This window comes from Thunnus albacares, chromosome 9, assembly GCF_914725855.1.
Source record: "Thunnus albacares chromosome 9, fThuAlb1.1, whole genome shotgun sequence".
In the NCBI taxonomy this organism is placed as follows: domain Eukaryota; kingdom Metazoa; phylum Chordata; class Actinopteri; order Scombriformes; family Scombridae; genus Thunnus; species Thunnus albacares.
The window spans coordinates 8,406,241-8,423,026 of NC_058114.1; the positions used below are offsets into that span (position 1 = coordinate 8,406,241).

Genomic DNA, 16,786 nt, shown 5'->3' on the forward strand with positions numbered 1-16,786 from the left:
TATCAGACCATTGTGGGGAAAATGGAGCTGAACCTTAAGCTGATGTCCTGTATGATCCAGTCCTCACCTTTAGCTATGAGTTTTGGGTAAAGACTGTAAGAATAAGACTGCAGGCACAAGTGCTCAATGTTAGTGTCGTAGCTCCTTGTTTCCTTCCTGTGCCCCGCTCCTTCATGCTGAAAAGAGCCAGATGAGGTGCTTTGTGCAGCTGATCAGTATGCCTCTGGACACCTCTCTGTGACTATTTTGGGAAAGTGTGACTTGGAGCAAACCCAGAAAATGCTGGAGGAATTATTGATAGACTTGGGAATGTCTTGGTTTTTAGCTGGAGCTAAGGACATCTGTGCTACCTGTGCCACCACAACCCAGGTCAATGGCTGAAAATTAATGAATAAAAATGCTTTCACTCAGTCACATACAGCCACACACATACTATAACCCAAAGTCCTTACTCTTCTATGACACAGTAGGTTGTCAGTGCCCTACAAAATGAGCATTATAGGTGTTAAAATACAAATTTTTATTTTATTTTTAGGAACCCAAAACTATTTAGTTAAGGTTAGGGAATGTCATGATTATGATTTAAATCAAGCGATGTTGACTGTTGGTGGGAAACAGGTGCAAACCCACATAAACAGGGTCAAATTCAAACACTGACAGAACATATATTTAACATTTTACATCTAATTAAACAAACAACTAATGCTGTTGTTTTTCTGAAATAAAGTATGAGCCCTCTTTCTGTTGTTATGAAGATGACAATTTATCTTGCCAGGTTTATATCTCTGTCAGATGGGTGATCTATCAACAAATATTTAATCTTCTGCGACTATTGCATGCATCTATTGGTTTACTTTTCCTAGATATTCTCACAATTGGTCTTTGAGGCTGTAAAACTATAATTAAATTAATAATTCATTTTCTATTAATTTAATAATTGTAACATAGTTCTTGGACTGAAATATTGTATTTTATGGGACCACAAGTTAAAACACTTTAGTGTGTGAAAGTTTAAAATAGTATAAAATAGAGACATGAATGGATAGATACACAGCTTAAACAGCTCACGTCAGCAGCTTAGGTGACAAACAGACAATATACCTGAGATGCTCCGTAGGTCTCGGTACTGTAGCTCCTGGCAGACAGGGGACGGCGCTGAGTCAGGCTCTTTGTTGGATAACCAATCATGGGCTTCTTCTGTTCCTGGTAGGTGGGGTAATCGTCATCGTAGCGGCCGTTTCTCTTGTTGTGCAGCATCTGGCTCTGGCTGTCGACCATATTGGAGAGAGCGGAGTGCTCCATGGGGGAGGAGTAGGCAAGAGCCCGGCCATAAAGAGGAGGGTCCGCCTAAGGAGAGAAGAGGGAAAATTCATCAGACCACAGAAATTAAGTTCAAGAAAAAGAATCCACCCTTTGTAAGAATTTATGTTATTTATATGAATACAGTGGCATAACGGAATGTAAATTTATAGGAATTTACCCTAGTTTATTGGTGCATATGATCATTAGTACAACAGAAGTAAAGGTTTTAGTTTTCAGTTTTTTTATACTTGTTTGTGGGATAAATTTATTGTTGGTTTTAGACTTTTCGTGGGATTTGTTTCCAATAGGAAAAATATAAAATCTCGCTGGATTTAACCTTTAAACATGGTTGTGTACATCAGAAAACAGATGAGCTAGAAAATGGAAAGTTTTTCAACAATTGATTGATTCTAAGCCATTTGTTATACTAAACTTGGTGATACTTTATGATGTCTAAACAAACAAATATTTTCATGAGTCATGGCCATATTGATACCAGATCACTTATACATGGGACTAAGATATATTTTCTGGGTAAAGAACAAATATTGTTGTCCTCATTTATATGATGAATTCATTTCTGTCAGTAGGAATAACACACACAAGCAGGCAAATAAGTACAATTCTGCACACAACAAATACAACCTGCTGTCTGTACTGAGCTTCCTGCAGCGCCTCCTGCTGGGCTTCATGGACTCTGCGGAACAAGGCGAGCTCTGTAGAGCTCACTAATGAATCAGCTCTCCTCAAAAACCCTGGCCTGGAACGCTGCGATGGTATTGGCTGCTGCTGGCTGGGCAGACCGTCCTGGTTGATCGGTGATTGGGGGAAAGAAAACATCTCCAGCGGTGGGTAAGCACGGTACCGAGGGCTCACTAACTCTTTGGGTAATGTCTTCCCTGGTTGATTGATGTACTCCAAGGCCTTAGATGAGTGGTTGACATAATCTGGTGTGTTGGGGAAGGGCGGAGGGACTCGGCGGTCCATAGTCACCTGATTGGTTAGAATTGTTACCAGTAAATCCCTGAAAGTTTTCAGACATTGATGTCATGCAAAATATTGTGACTTTTGGTTCTTTTGGTTTTGATATTTTGTCGAGAAAAAAATAATGATAAAAAGAAAAAAGAAAAATCAAAAACATGCGACCCACAAAATGCTGCTTAAGTTATTCAAACCTGCATTAAATGATTTTTTTGGCCATTTGGGGGCAGTGGAAACAAGCTGCAAACACAACACTGACACATCATTATCTTTTAAGTTGCTATGTTAAACTTGTTAGCATATAGTTGTGTATTTACACATCTAGCCATTATGGATCAACATTATCATTCATTTGCAGTCATGTTTCTGTCCACCTGGTCAATGTAAGTCCAATATTCACTCTCTTTTAGCTCTGTTTTTGGTCTCAATCGACTCCTGAGGGAAATGTCTCGCTCTTTAGCTGCTAAATGCGCTGCTATGTTCACCAGCTAGTTTAGAGCTAACTGTGTCTGTTTGCTGTTTGGTGCTGAGCAGGTAGTGTACAGTGGGGTTTTAGAGCCTTTTCTCTGAAAACAGTTGCCTGCTGCAGCTGAAAACGACACTATGAGAGCAGTGAGAGTGAACCAAAACAGTAAATTTGCAGCCGGACAGCTAAACAATGAGCTGAAACTCACAATGAAGCTCAGTAAAGCCAAGGTTCATCACTACGAGTGATACCTCCAACAGTACACGTTATTTGATATATTTTTATTATAAATTATATTGATTATAGCTGCTTTAAAGTTTGTGAGGTTTGATTTTTTCCCCCACAAAGCACATATATTATTTCCAAAATTTAAGACAGGCACAAGCTGCTAACCTGGGGGTTGTAGTTCTGGTCGAAGTGGTAGGCCTTCTGTGGGATGGCAGGTTTTTGGTTCTGTCCCAGCTGGTTGCTGGATCCATGTCCTGGGAAGACTAGTTCATCGTCTAACATGGGTGCAGACTGGGACCGTGCCATGCTGGTCTGCTCCATAGAACCAGGCAGCTCCTGACGGTCCAAACTGGTCTGCTGCTCAATGGATGAACTATAGCTGTCCATAGGAATACTGTACAAAGCGAAGACAACAAGAGAAATCAGCGTTGACAGCTGTAATCAAATTACTGTTTATGCAGGAGACCCCACTTTGCAATCACCTGACTTATATTTCAAAAGAAACAATCGTAATACTAAATCTACCTGTAGACTTTATAGGAGCCGATGTCAATCTCATCGATGCTCTGTGACTTCTTAAACTTGGACCTGGTCTCCTTCATCATGGGGGACAGGCGGTCCGAGCTTTTACTCATTACCACGGTTACCTTGTTGCCCCCGGTGACACTTAGCTGATCCTTTCTGTTCTGCTCCCCCTGATTGTCGTGGTACGTCCAGCTGCCGGGCAAAGGCCCCGCTCCTTGTTCCAGCCTTGGACAAAAAAACAAGAGATGTTATAATAGAACACACCCAAAATGATTAGCAGAATTATAACAGTATGAGCAGAAAACAAGACCATGTGACACACTGTCATTATAGCCTGATAATCAGACTAAGCTGTCATTTTGTTTCCACTCCATTATTCACTCTCTTTCAGACAAAATGTTGGTGGCACTTCAGAGGTCTGAGGCCCTAATAATGTCATGATTCTGATGTTGGAAAAATATGAAGGATAATACAGAGTCACAATAATGAGAACAGAATTGAAGAAGCAGCTTCATAACAACACATTTTCTGCACAACACTCAACTCTCAACACTACATTTTGATGAATCAATTAATTATTTAGTCTAAAAAAGGTCAAAGAATGCCCAAAGTGGCATGTTCAAGTAAATTGCTTTGTCCTACTGAAGTCCAAATCCCAAAGGTATCCAATTAACAACATAAAACTGAAAAATTTAGAAAATATTCACATTTTGAGAAGCTGGAACCAGTGAATATTGGTCATTTTTGCTTGATAACGACCACAAAAGTTTAAAGGATTATCTGTTGATTGGTTGATTGGCTCAAATAATTATTATTATTAATTATTTGAGTGAAATTTGTGAAAGCTGGAAGAGTTTCAGATTTTTACAGGGCACGTAAACATATAGATGTATATATGATTCATGTAGACTGAGATGATCAACAACTGGATCTTCAACCAGAATGAAGTGTACAAATGCTGCTGTAGTGTTTGGTTGGAATGAAAACCTGTATACCCTGAGGGTCATGAAGGCGTTTTAGTGGTGACCGAGGTACTGTTAAGCTGGAAAATGGATCATTTCTTGCTTCAGTTACCTTGGGTCCATCACTTTGCGGTCGGGGTTGGGGCTGGAGGTGGGTGTCAGGTCCAGTTTGGAGGGAAAGGCAGTCCTGTCCTCCAGTGGGCTTGGGGTCCGGGTCCAATTCTGCCAAGGATTTTGTGAAGGACCTGCAGAGCCTTGAGGGTCATTGTCCGGGGTAGAGCGTTGGTTGCTGTGGAAGGGGAGTGTCTGGGTGTCCAGCTCCAAGGGGACTCCCACGATTCGCTCTTGCCTGAGGAGGGGGCGGCGGCCATGTGTCGACTGGCTGCGGGGTTTGGAGCCCAGAGGCGGGTTTCCCTGGCTCGTAGTAGAGGACGGGCCGTCCAGAGGAGACTCCTCAGCATCGAAGCCTGTGTTATCATAATGAGGGGCTTCAGCCCAGTCAAAAGGCTCGCTCAGCGGGCGTCGATCGCCGCGCTGCTGCAGGGTTCCTGATGGAGGGGTTTCTCGCTGAGATAACAGGGGCTTGGAGTCAATGGGCTTGGGGAATGACTGGGCCAGTCTAAAAAGGACAGAAAATATTAATCGCAAATTATGTTGGAAAATAATAAAACAAACTGAATTATACTGAAATGCCACGCTACATTATTATTATGTACTGTGCTGTATATTTAATCATTGGTAACAGCGTAACTTTTTCCGCTCTCTCTCTAAAAGATCAATTTGGCCAACAACCATGTTTGTTGTAATTAATGTTTCCAAGAGCAGCCTGGAATATAAAATATTAATGCCTTTAGCCTCCCTCCTTGCCACTTGCAGTATGCAAATACCAAGTTTCACAAGTACACAGACAAAGGGACAAGTATACAGATTGGGATCGGTACCGCCCCAGGGCATGTGAAATAACAACTTTAATGTCAAAAAATACCAAGGCGAGCTTTCAACCTGCAGGGGCTCTGCATGGGAAGAGAATGGACAAAGAAATGAGTTTTCAACATTAGAAGAGATGATGAAACAATGAAAAAGGTCTTCCATCACAGCAAACTGTCATAAATATGGTACACAATGTAAGTTGAGACATTTATTGTTGTCTATAGCTGCAACATTTCTTATTAGAACTCAAAACACTATTCCCATGCTATTTCTCAAGCCAATTCTTTCAAACTTTACCCTGAGTCCACTCCAATCAGGCTAAAAACATCAGTAGAAGGACCAAGCCTCTTTATGTGTTGGTATAAAAACCCCCTCTAGATAGTAACATTATTGAAGTCTGGACTGGACAGCTTTGAAGCAGAGGGTTCAGAGGCAGAGAGAGAGATTCCTGAACAGAAGTCTGCAGCATCCTAATGAGTCTCTCTGACCTTCACTGAGCAAACGAGAGAGATGAGAAAGACACAGAAAGATGGAAGGAATGAGGGTGGGAGGAGAGGATGGATTGAGCGACCGGATAGATGAATGAGATGTACGAGGGTGATAGATAGAGGAGATTGAAAGTGGGGGGATGGAATCGAAAGAGAAGAATAGATGATAGATAGTTGGAGGGAGGGATAGAGCGAGGGACAGAGATGAAATTGAACATGAACCGTGTGTGTGTGTGTATGTGTGTGAGTACCTGTTGGTCCAGTGTGTTTGAGGAGCCTGGTCCTTGTTGGGGGCCGGCAGGGCGGGTGTGTGTTGGTGCTGGTGCTGGTGTTGGTGTGGGTGTTGATGTGGGTGAGAGTGTGTGTGTGAGTGTGTGTTGGCGGGCGGGTTGGAGGAGCCCGAGGAGCCTTGTGAGGGAGAGTAGTCAGAGTAGGTGGCTGAGGAGCCGCTGTGGTTCAGACAATGGAGCTTATCCACCTCCTCATCTGTAGACTCTGGACAGAGACAAAGAGCTCTGTTCAGTGAAAATGTCACATCCTCTTCTTTCTGATAGCCCTCTTTTACAAGTACTTAAATGCCTTTGTCATGTTTGAAAGAAAAAAATCCTTTCCTCTTCTCTTGAATTTTATGTCTTTTCTCAGATCTTCTCTATCGTACACAATCTCAAGAGACTCTGCATGTATTGTTAGTGATCTAAGTATACGTTCAGGTGACTTGACACACATATAGTTTCCATTAACAGCTGAATAATTTCTGGTTGTATAATGTGGACAATAATTTTTCTTTTGATACATGCCTATTGATTTTGTGTTTAAATGTCAACTCAGCAGCTGGACTCAACGAATCCTCCTGAAGTTCTGTTGCTACTGGTTATGATTTACGGTCCGCATAAACAGGACTGAATCATTGACAGAAGACACCCGGACTCGACGGATCCCCCTGAGGTTCTGTTGCTGCGTCTCCTGTCTAATGTATGATCTGAGGTATAGGTTAGACCTTAGAGAGGGTCCTCACATAGAAACCTAAAGCTTTAGACTTAAGGTGGTGTTAAATATACAGTCTTTGACTTTGTTATAATCCAACAACACTCTTAATTCCCACCTTAATGCTGGATTTAAAAACTCAACAGTGAAGTATTAGCTACTGTAAATTACAACAAGTTTGCACTGTAACCAAGATGATGTTTAGGCTGAATTTCAGGTAGAAGAACCACATTACTTTCTGAATCTTGTCATCTGTGTTTTAACCCAGATTCCTGCACTGTTCTTATTATGTGTTTGGACAATATTGAGTCCACTGCACTGACGCACGACATGGCCTGGTTATAAAACATGGGTTTAACAGTTTTTTTTAAGTGTTCCTATTGAAATCAAGAACTTTTCTGGAAGGGGAACCTGTAAAGACAGCAGCATCAAAATAAACCCTGACGTTTGCAGAAAGGCATAAAGGAGGGAACAAAGTAAAATTCGTGTGTAAATACTAAAAAGCAGTGGTGTAGTATCAAACCGGCAGTTTCATGAGTCAAACCTTTTTAAATCTCGAAAGAATAAACAAAATGAAGCTTCTTATTAATTTCCCTTCATTAAGAATTTACCCTCACCAAGACAGACAAGCTGTTTGAGCTGTAACTGTTTTGCAGTGAGTTCCCTGAAGAAAAAGTAGATTACATGATTACATGCTTTTCCTGATTTAGTTGCAACAGGAGCTCAGGAATTAGACACAGCTACAGTTCGTCACAGAGAAGAGATAATAAACTGTTTCTTACGGTGGATGGGATTAAGGCACTAAATAATTTTGAGCATAAAGACAGATTTTTAATAGGGCAGTAAAATTAGGTTTACCTCGGATGAAACTGAGGCCTTGAGGGCAAAATAAGTAAAAAGGGTCGATCTAAAAGCTGAAACATATAACTGGGATCTGGATATTCTGCAGAGCTTTATGGTATTCCCTCACTCACTATGAAATGAATCCGCTCTCCACCATGACTAATTAATGAACACTATTACAACATGCCCCAAGCGCTTTACAATAGACCACATTAAATGACAGTGTGTATTGTATGTGCGCAACCTTGTACCTAATCCTGTTTGCCTCAGTGCTATTTTGTATGTTTTTATGGACATATTCAGTATCACACAATACCTTTCTTGTCCTTGCCCAGCAGTACCACCTTTGGTTTGTACATAGGTGGCTCCACCAGGGTGGGCCTCATGTCAGAGATACGGATGTCGTTGGGTGAGCCGCCCATCGAGTCCTTTGGAAAGAAAAACACACAAGTTCTCATCGGTTAGCCAGAGTAGAACATTCTTGGACAGCCAAATAAGTCGTGGGAGGTAAACAGGTCAGAATTAATATTTTAAACTTAATAATTTCATGTTTCTCAACTAAATAGCACTGAATAGGGAGCTCAAACATTTGGTGCTCTGTCAGTCTGTGGAACTAGATAATTGTGGGATCACCTGAGATATAATTAGGTTTAAGCAATAAACTGGCAATCGTGTAGAAGTTGACAGAATATTTAAGAGCTTCACATACAGAGTGGAATATAAACTATATGAGGCTTTGTAAACTGATGTATGATTAATCTTTCAGCAGCCTCTGTAAATCCATTCATTACTTTTTTTTGGAAATATCAGACAATCTAGTGTTGTGACATTTGCAGTGTGCTCATTTGAATACTCAGTTTAGGTATAACCTTTTATAGATGTGGTGAAATATTACCCTGATAACTGTAAAAATCACATGGCAAGAAGACAAGTTTCTAAACAAACATGAATCTGATTGTACAAGTTGCGTAGCCGCCTCTCGAAAGGCTAAAAACACAACATCTAATGTGGCCATAATCTTATTTGACTACATGTTTGTTTGTGTACGTTTGTACACGTGACAAACCTCTGAGCTCTCTGTCAGGTCCTCTTTGTCCTTCCTCTTGGGAATTTCGATGCCAGAGTTATGCATTGATCCCTGATCCATTAACTGAGTCTGAGAGAAGTCCTGCATCTCTCTGTCTGTCACCTGTCAAAGTCCATTTTGAGTCATGTATTGATATTAGCATCAAATGAGCAAAAAGAGAGACCTTTATGATCATACACTTTAATGTTTATGAGTTTTATGAGTGTGTGTAACTGGGAATGTGTGTGTGTGTATGTGTGTGTGTTTTCTACCTCTTTGGGAGGAAGGGGCCACGGTGGTTCGTACTGTTCTTTGCTGAGGTGTGTGTGTTCCATGTTGGTTCCTGCCGAGGTGGCGGTGCCTGTGCTCAGCTGGTGCTGGTGTCCATGTCCGGCGTGTACGCTCTTACCCACGAGGCTTTGCACTGACTTGACCATGTTCTTAAGATCCTCAGGGTAGGGTGTTGGGTAGCGCTTTAGGTTTATCTCCACCTACAAAGATGGAAATGGAAAATAAATGACCAAAAGAGACGTACACTGAGCAAGCATTTGGTAAGAATGCTAAAAAAAAAGTGTCAATCTGCCATATGATTCTTTAAAAAATCTAAAACAAGACATTATAAAATCTGTTAAAATGTTTCTTTGACTCATTCCTTATTCATTGTTTAGTTTTGTATTTTTTGTTGTTATTGTGTCTTTTGCTAGTTTCTTCTTATGTATACTTTTTTAACCTCCGCTAACATGCAACATTGTCATCCTCATTGTGGCACTGACTGCTCAGTATTTTTTCAGACACTGCAGAAATCAAGAGAAACATAATAGCAATTTGGGAAAAAAAACTGCACACTTCACCTTAAAAGATCATTTCAAGGTTCAGCACAAAAATATGAAAATCTCCTAGATTATTTAACAATATTAAAGGAGGGTCAGATAAATTATTTATATATTTTTCTCAGAGAAATCATAACTTTTTCATCACCTTTGTATATACAGTAAATGGCTCTAAATACTACAGCACTCATGAGCCTCAGTGACTGTTTGCAGAGGGGTGAGATCTGAGATGTACAGTAATATATTTAGAAAGCTTCTGTGTTTCAATCAGGGACAAAGCTGCACCATCCAGCTGAACTGATCCAAAACTGATCATCAATCTGAAACTGAATCGATTCAGGTTGTTGAATTAATATAATGAATTATGCAAAGCAATGCTCCTTGAGTCTTGTGCCTTTGACTTTTTAATCAATGAGTTTTTTCCACACAGCTAACAACATGCTAAAACAAGAGTTGGAGGTTTTCCAAAGGCCAGTCAGTTATCATTGTCTTTGCAAAAAAGCTAATAGAAACCCTGGTCACCTCATATAATCCCTCCCAACCAGAGAGAGACACAGACAGACAGACAGACAGAAAGAGAGAGAGAGCTGACCTTGACCTTCCCAGAGTTGTCTTCCTCTTCTTTCTTGTCCTCAAAGTCAAAGGCCACAGTCATCCTCTGCTGTCTCTGCTCCTCCCACAGAGTAGGATTAAAGCTGTCACTGTCCGACTGGTAATCTGTACACACACACACACACACACACACACACATACACACACACATCAAAGATGAGGTCCCATTATAGGACTGTGGATTGTCATTTACACCCACACTTACCGGTATACACAAATCTTGCAGCATTCAATACACATGTATGGTTACAAACACACACATGACATCATACAGTTTAACAAAAGCTAATATTGTTATATTAATAGTGTAACAGTACAAAACATACATTTAACCATGCCCTCACATTAAGAGAGACACACACACACACACACACACACACACACACACAGATTGTACCCTCATCATGTCGGGGTTGTTGAGGAAACATGTAGTTGGTCAAAACCTTCTGTTTGGTTTCGGGGTGGGCTTCTGTCTGCAGTGGGATCAGAGCCTTGGACTGCAAACACAGACACATACATTTAGATTAGCAATCTTGTATGAACTGTCAACGATCCTATTTATTCCTTACTCTCACATCTACAACTAATCCGACCTAAAAGCTATGCTGTCTCACATGTAAATGTCATGCTGCGCTGCCATTTTACAAATTGCATTTGAATTTTAAATTTGCTTTTCTTCTTTAGCGGGTCAACAACAATCCAGTGTTGTTATGAATTCACTTTCATTTATCAGCTGTGATTACACCTTGATTAAACTGTTAGCGGCATAGATGACTTTAAAATGTCATGAAGAATATTATTAACTTGAATCTTAGTATAGTTGAAACAAATGATACTTTAATATCATCATTAACAGCAATGTGTTGCTCTATGTGCTTCATTCACTCCACCATGCAACCTACAGCTGCTTCAGATTGTTTTAGTCATTATGAACTCCGGCCAGTCTGCATCCACATTGTACAAGCTGAAGCTCCATAACTAATTCAGACTGATAATTAATTCTCAAATAAAAGCAATCAAGTAATGGCCAAGTCTCAGAAAGCAAATATGCTGTGTTTGAAAAAAAAAATAAAGGCCAGACCCAAAGGAACGAGGAAAAAATAGGGAGAAAATGAAATTACCAATAACTGTACAATAATGACAGACATTGTAAATTCAGTAAAATGTGTACTTGCACAACACTCTATTGATCTGAGTTCATTTTTAACATAAACACTGATGTTACACAGTGTTTTAATCATTATGACCCACTCTACTTTGCTTTTTGCTCTTAGTTATCGTTATTATTGGGCTAGTAAAACTTAATTAAATAATAAAACAACACTTCCTTCACCTGTTTCACGATGGAAGTGTTCCAGGGAAATTTAAGGATTAAAAGATTTGTTTTTTAATCCGAAACAAATAGAGAAGATGTTTTTTGCATTAAGTGCAGCAACAGCATATTAACACGGCAAATGGGAGCAGATCAGAGGAGAGAGAGGCTTCTTAGAAAAAATATGATATAAACACTAATAAACCCGTAGAACTTAAAAATGAAAGCCTTTATCTACTAATAACCTGTCTCAAATAAAGCCTGGTTATGTGATTAATATGTGTGTAGCTGATTGTATTCGTGCTGCGGGTACAGGCTCCGGGAGAGTGTGTGGGAGGAGAGAGAGAGATACCTGATTGTCAGAGAGCCAGAGAGCTGCCAGGTCCTTCAGCTTAGTGAAGGTAAACGGTAGATTCTTTAACCTGAGAGAGAGAGAGAGATACGGAGGAAGGGAGGGGAGAGAAAGAGAAGAGAGATGTTTCTTCTGCCCACACACTGTACAGCCTGCAGAGCACGTCACCATGGCAACACACTCATCCATTCCCATGGTAACTGCAGGCCGTGAGAGTGACTACAGAAGCAAAAACGGTCATTGACAAAGTGTTGCATGCGTGTGTGTGTGTGTGTGTGTGTTTGCACACTTATTGTCACTACTGAGTCATAGTTTGGTCGTGTGTGTGTGTGTGTGTGTGTGTGTGTGTGTGTGTGTGTTTGTGTCTATACCTGTTGTCACTGAGGTTTAAGACTCGTAGTTTGGTCATCTGCCCGATCTCGTCAGGAAGGAACTCAAGTTTGTTGGACCGCAGCGACATCACCGTCACATTCTTACAGTTACCGATCTGAAACACACACCCATAATCCATCAGATCACATTACAGCGGAGGCTAGTACTTAATAAGAGACGCTCTTTCCCTGAGCCACATTAGAGTATTATGACTCATATCAAGGTTAGATAGTGTTTATCTCCTTACCTCCCGGGGCAGCTCTGTCAGGAAGTTCTCATCAGCGGCGAAGGTCCTCAGGCTGTGCAGGTAGCCGACGGTGGGAGGCAGCGACTCCAACTCATTACAACTACAGTCCAATTCCTCCAACAGAGACAGACTGAGTGAAAGGAACAGATGCAAAGAGAGAACATGACAAAGACAGAGAAGAAATTATTCTGCAGGTTGTAAAATCTCTGCTGCAACTTCAGATGATTTAGATGTGAGTTTTAAAGGATTAGGATGGTAATATTCTATATTTTTTCTATTGTCAACAAAACCTGTGAAAAGACCGAAATCTGCGATGAATTTATCCTACTATAACAACTATTGCCTGCACCCAAAACCTGATATAACTCCATCAATGTGCCACACTGTTGCACTGGCTGACATGTTACACACACACACACACATATATACCATCCTGCTGCTGTGAAATAGTCTGTTTTATTCCATTTATGTCTTCAGGAGGAACAGATAGGTTCGGGGCTGGGAGCCACAGACATAGTAGGGAAGTTGAAGAGTTTTGACAGATTGACACATCGTTGGTGTTTTCATGGGATTTGTTGACAATGAGAAAAAACATAGAAGAGCACCAGCCTTATCCTTTAACATGTTAGGATGAGAAGGAAACATTTGTCTTTGTAGCAGACAACTTAGAAGAGGAGAGCGTTGAGAGAAGCAAAAGATCATCACATTGAAGAATCAATCAATTCATTAATCAATCATCAATTAAACTAATTTCATTTGGTCTCATTTGCTGACCACCCTTCATCTTTTTTGTCCCATTTTTCCCTCTTTGATGCCTGACATTCTTCAACTGGGATCTCAACTTCTCCATTCACAGTAACATCCAGGGCAGGCCCTCTGCAGGGCTCCCTGACCCCCCTTTGACTGACATCATTGGCCTAGCAGCACACTAACAGCAGGCTAATGCTAATGAGACAACATTTTTACATTAATGTACTGTCACTGTTAACATTGCATTAGTCTGCTATTATTATTCCCAATGGCCCGGACCATCTGGGCCACCATACGGTCTGACAGAGGAGAGGAGAGGAGAAAATAGGAGAGGAGAGGAGAGGAGAGTTTCTTATCCTATATCTAGATGTACTGCCAGCCTTGAAATCTAAACGCAATAGCAGGTGTCATGGGAAAGCACAGTAGCTCAGTGGTTAGTGCTGTCACTTTAAAGCAAGAGGATGTACGTTCAAGTTAAGTTTTTTTCATTCAAATCTTTTTGTTTGCAGCATGCAAGCTCTCTCTGTTTGTTTGGGTGCTGCACTTGCTAAATAAGAAACTAAAAACCTATTTTTTAACTAATCTTAAGTCCCTTCTGGTTTGGAGTATCAGCTAAATGAGCAAAAATATAGTTTTACACAAGATTGAACTCACAGACATCAGTCACAGCAATTAAGCTTGAGATTTCTTCTGAACAAAAATATCTGGAAAAGTCTAGGTAAATAAAAAAAATAGCCAGTACATTACTGTACATGCTACAGTGGGAGTAGCTGTGCATATTTCAGTCTTCAACATGGTATATACTGCCCCTCTCACAGCTCTAATATTATAAAGACTGAATGTAAAACGTAAACCCTGATGTCCACTTGATGAGGCTGCGCTCTGCCACTGAAGCCAGTGTGCTGATGTCTTCCAACCCTTGTTGGGCTCACATGTGTTGTCCTGTTCGGATTCACAATCTTACGTTCTGGATCGATTTTTGCTGGAGCAACTTGCATCGCTGAATTTACTCTTGTGAATGAACAGAAATGCAGATTTTTATTCATTTTTTGACATCTGAGATTGAATTAATATTACACAATGCAATTACTTATTTTGTTATTGAATTTGTACAGCAGCTAAATTATTTTTTCTTGTCTTTTTCTGTCACTTGTTCTCCAGAGTTTGTGTAGAAGAAGAGGAAATGCTACACAATTCAGTAAATATAGATTTAATATAAAGGTAAAATGCCATAGTGCATACAGTAATTAAAACAAGTAAAGTACAGCTACAAAACATTACCAAACGGAACAAAAATGAACTGCAATTTAATATTATAGATAAAAAACACAGAAATGTCAGGAAAACAACTAAATAATATTGGGATGTGGCTGCAGAAGAAGCAGTCTGTTCTGAGCCCCATCCAGTGGACATCTGAGGGTAAGATTACCTGCTTTTTGTTCTGTTATAGTCACTTTTGACTGTACAAAAGTAAAAAGAAGTAACTTATCTATAATTTAAGCCTGATACATTTATAGTATTCAGTATCTACAGTATGCTGTAGTGCTAAAATAGCTAGAGGGGAACAGGATGTCGTCCTGGCTGAAGTAAAGGGATGAAGCTTGTATTACTTCACCAGTATACTCAGATATATATATAGTACACATATCCATTTGCGCTTTGACTTTACATAGATACATTTGTCCATAAATATGTAAGTATGAGTCTATTAATATGAGTAAGTTAGGAAAACACAGTTGTCCTATGTACAGAGGGGTAATGATGGGAATCACATTCATCATTAGTAAGAAAACCTTAATCAATTAGAGGGGTAAGCGAGGGATATTATAAGGTGTTTATGGTATTATCACAGGAGAAGTAATGGATCTACAGTACTACTTATTGAAGCTAAAACCCGGGACTTGTTCAGAAAGACAAAATGTTTTCAGAGTGTTCAGATACAAAGCGTTACACACAGTGAAAAACAGTACATGTCAGTAAATAGCATCTGTAGAGTCTTTTGAAAATGTAATCCATCACAGATTATCTGATTCGTACTGTGATTAGAAACGTAATCCATGTAACCACTCAAACTGCAGAAAGGAAAAGTTAAGTTAAAGGAAAATGTATTCTTAATCAAACATATTTCTGTTAGAGTCTTGTTTGGATTACCTTTCTTCCAAAAATCTATCAACCACGGAGTTAAAAAGGCAAATTACTCTTATTTGCAGTCTATAATGTGAGCAGAGTTTAATGTTTATGTGAGATCTCTGCTCTATGCAAAAAGACTCAGTCATTTTGAATCCAGATTGTATTTTCCTTTCAAAAACGTTTCTGCTTTATTCAACAGATGTTTACTCTTTTTTTTTTTTCTTTTTTCAAAAGCAACTAATCTGATTATTGTGATTGAATCTGCACTGTGATGGATTATAATAAGAATTATTGTAAACACATTACTGTAATCCTTTTACATGCAATCATTTCCGTCTCAACCCTGTAGGTTTTAGCTGGGCTGGGTTCAGCTCATTTTCAAATCAAGATCTGGATTTTATGCAAATATTAAGCCCAAATATTGAAAAAAAATCATGGGAGGTAAACATGAATTATCACTTTATGCATTGAAATTGAATTAAAATTCATGTTTGCATGTAATTTGAATGAATCGAAGATGTTTCCCACAGCCCCATGTGTTTATTAATCTTGTGTGTTTGTATCTGTGACGCAGCTGAACATCTGTCTATCTCTGAACACACCCCTGGATCCACAAGGCTAATGTTACTCACCCTTGCTTTGGCTTCGCACTAACGCCACGGCAACGCAGCAAACACAACACACAGAACCCCCCAATCATCAGCCAGCAAAACAACACAGCAACTAACAGTAATACACAAGAAAAAACAACAACCCACCAAAGATAAACAATAATCTGCTAAGAAAATCTAATCTGACAGAAAAAACAGAATGTTGAAGGTGGTTTCTGCTTGAATGGCTTGAATTGGGATTTATGATCCGTTTTTGCTTTGTGTGCATGTGTGTGCGTCTGCGTGTGCTGGTTTCTTACCTCCCGATTGTGTTAGGCAGTGAGGTCAGCTGGTTGTCATCTACCTTCAAAGTCGTCAGCTTCTTCAACATTCCTACAAACGCACACAAACGTACACGTACAGACACACAAACGCAACCACTCAAAGTAACTCTGATCTTAGAACAAATACACACCGAGCTCTGAAAGCTAACATCCTTTTCTTTTAACGTTATTAATCACAAAAGTTGACACCAAACGCTTCACATTCTTTCATTTGTATTGTCATTTCATTTGCACTTTTTTCTGCTAACTGACATCCGCACAGTTAGACACACTCATTCCCGGGATTAGTTCAACACAGCTGCAGTTCTCCCCTGCTGGCCACTGCACAGGTCCGTCAGGGGTTAAAGGAATAGTTCAACATTTTGAGAAACATGCTAATTCACTGTCTTGTAGAGAGATAAATAAGAAGATCAATCACACTCTCATGTCTGTCTGTTAAATATGAAGCAACAAATAGCAGGTTAGCTCAGCT

The 16,786-nt window shown here is 39.9% G+C and overlaps 1 protein-coding gene across 4 annotated transcripts in view; it reads right to left on the reverse strand.

The window, feature by feature from the left end:
* lrrc7 (leucine rich repeat containing 7) overlaps positions 1 to 16,786 on the reverse strand; it is a 76,103-nt gene that overhangs the window by 16,017 nt on the left and 43,300 nt on the right. For all 4 annotated transcript variants that reach the window (XM_044362328.1, XM_044362326.1, XM_044362329.1 and 1 more), the window contains exons 10-24: positions 16,291 to 16,363; positions 12,501 to 12,630; positions 12,253 to 12,368; positions 11,882 to 11,951; positions 10,615 to 10,714; positions 10,198 to 10,322; positions 9,048 to 9,266; positions 8,776 to 8,898; positions 8,026 to 8,137; positions 6,134 to 6,377; positions 4,577 to 5,083; positions 3,503 to 3,727; positions 3,143 to 3,371; positions 1,948 to 2,295; positions 1,102 to 1,347 (exon numbers count right to left, since the gene is read on the reverse strand). In XM_044362328.1, coding sequence (XP_044218263.1) covers positions 1,102 to 1,347; positions 1,948 to 2,295; positions 3,143 to 3,371; positions 3,503 to 3,727; positions 4,577 to 5,083; positions 6,134 to 6,377; positions 8,026 to 8,137; positions 8,776 to 8,898; positions 9,048 to 9,266; positions 10,198 to 10,322; positions 10,615 to 10,714; positions 11,882 to 11,951; positions 12,253 to 12,368; positions 12,501 to 12,630; positions 16,291 to 16,363 — 2,867 coding nt within the window. The remainder of the gene's footprint in view (positions 1 to 1,101; positions 1,348 to 1,947; positions 2,296 to 3,142; positions 3,372 to 3,502; positions 3,728 to 4,576; positions 5,084 to 6,133; positions 6,378 to 8,025; positions 8,138 to 8,775; positions 8,899 to 9,047; positions 9,267 to 10,197; positions 10,323 to 10,614; positions 10,715 to 11,881; positions 11,952 to 12,252; positions 12,369 to 12,500; positions 12,631 to 16,290; positions 16,364 to 16,786) is intronic.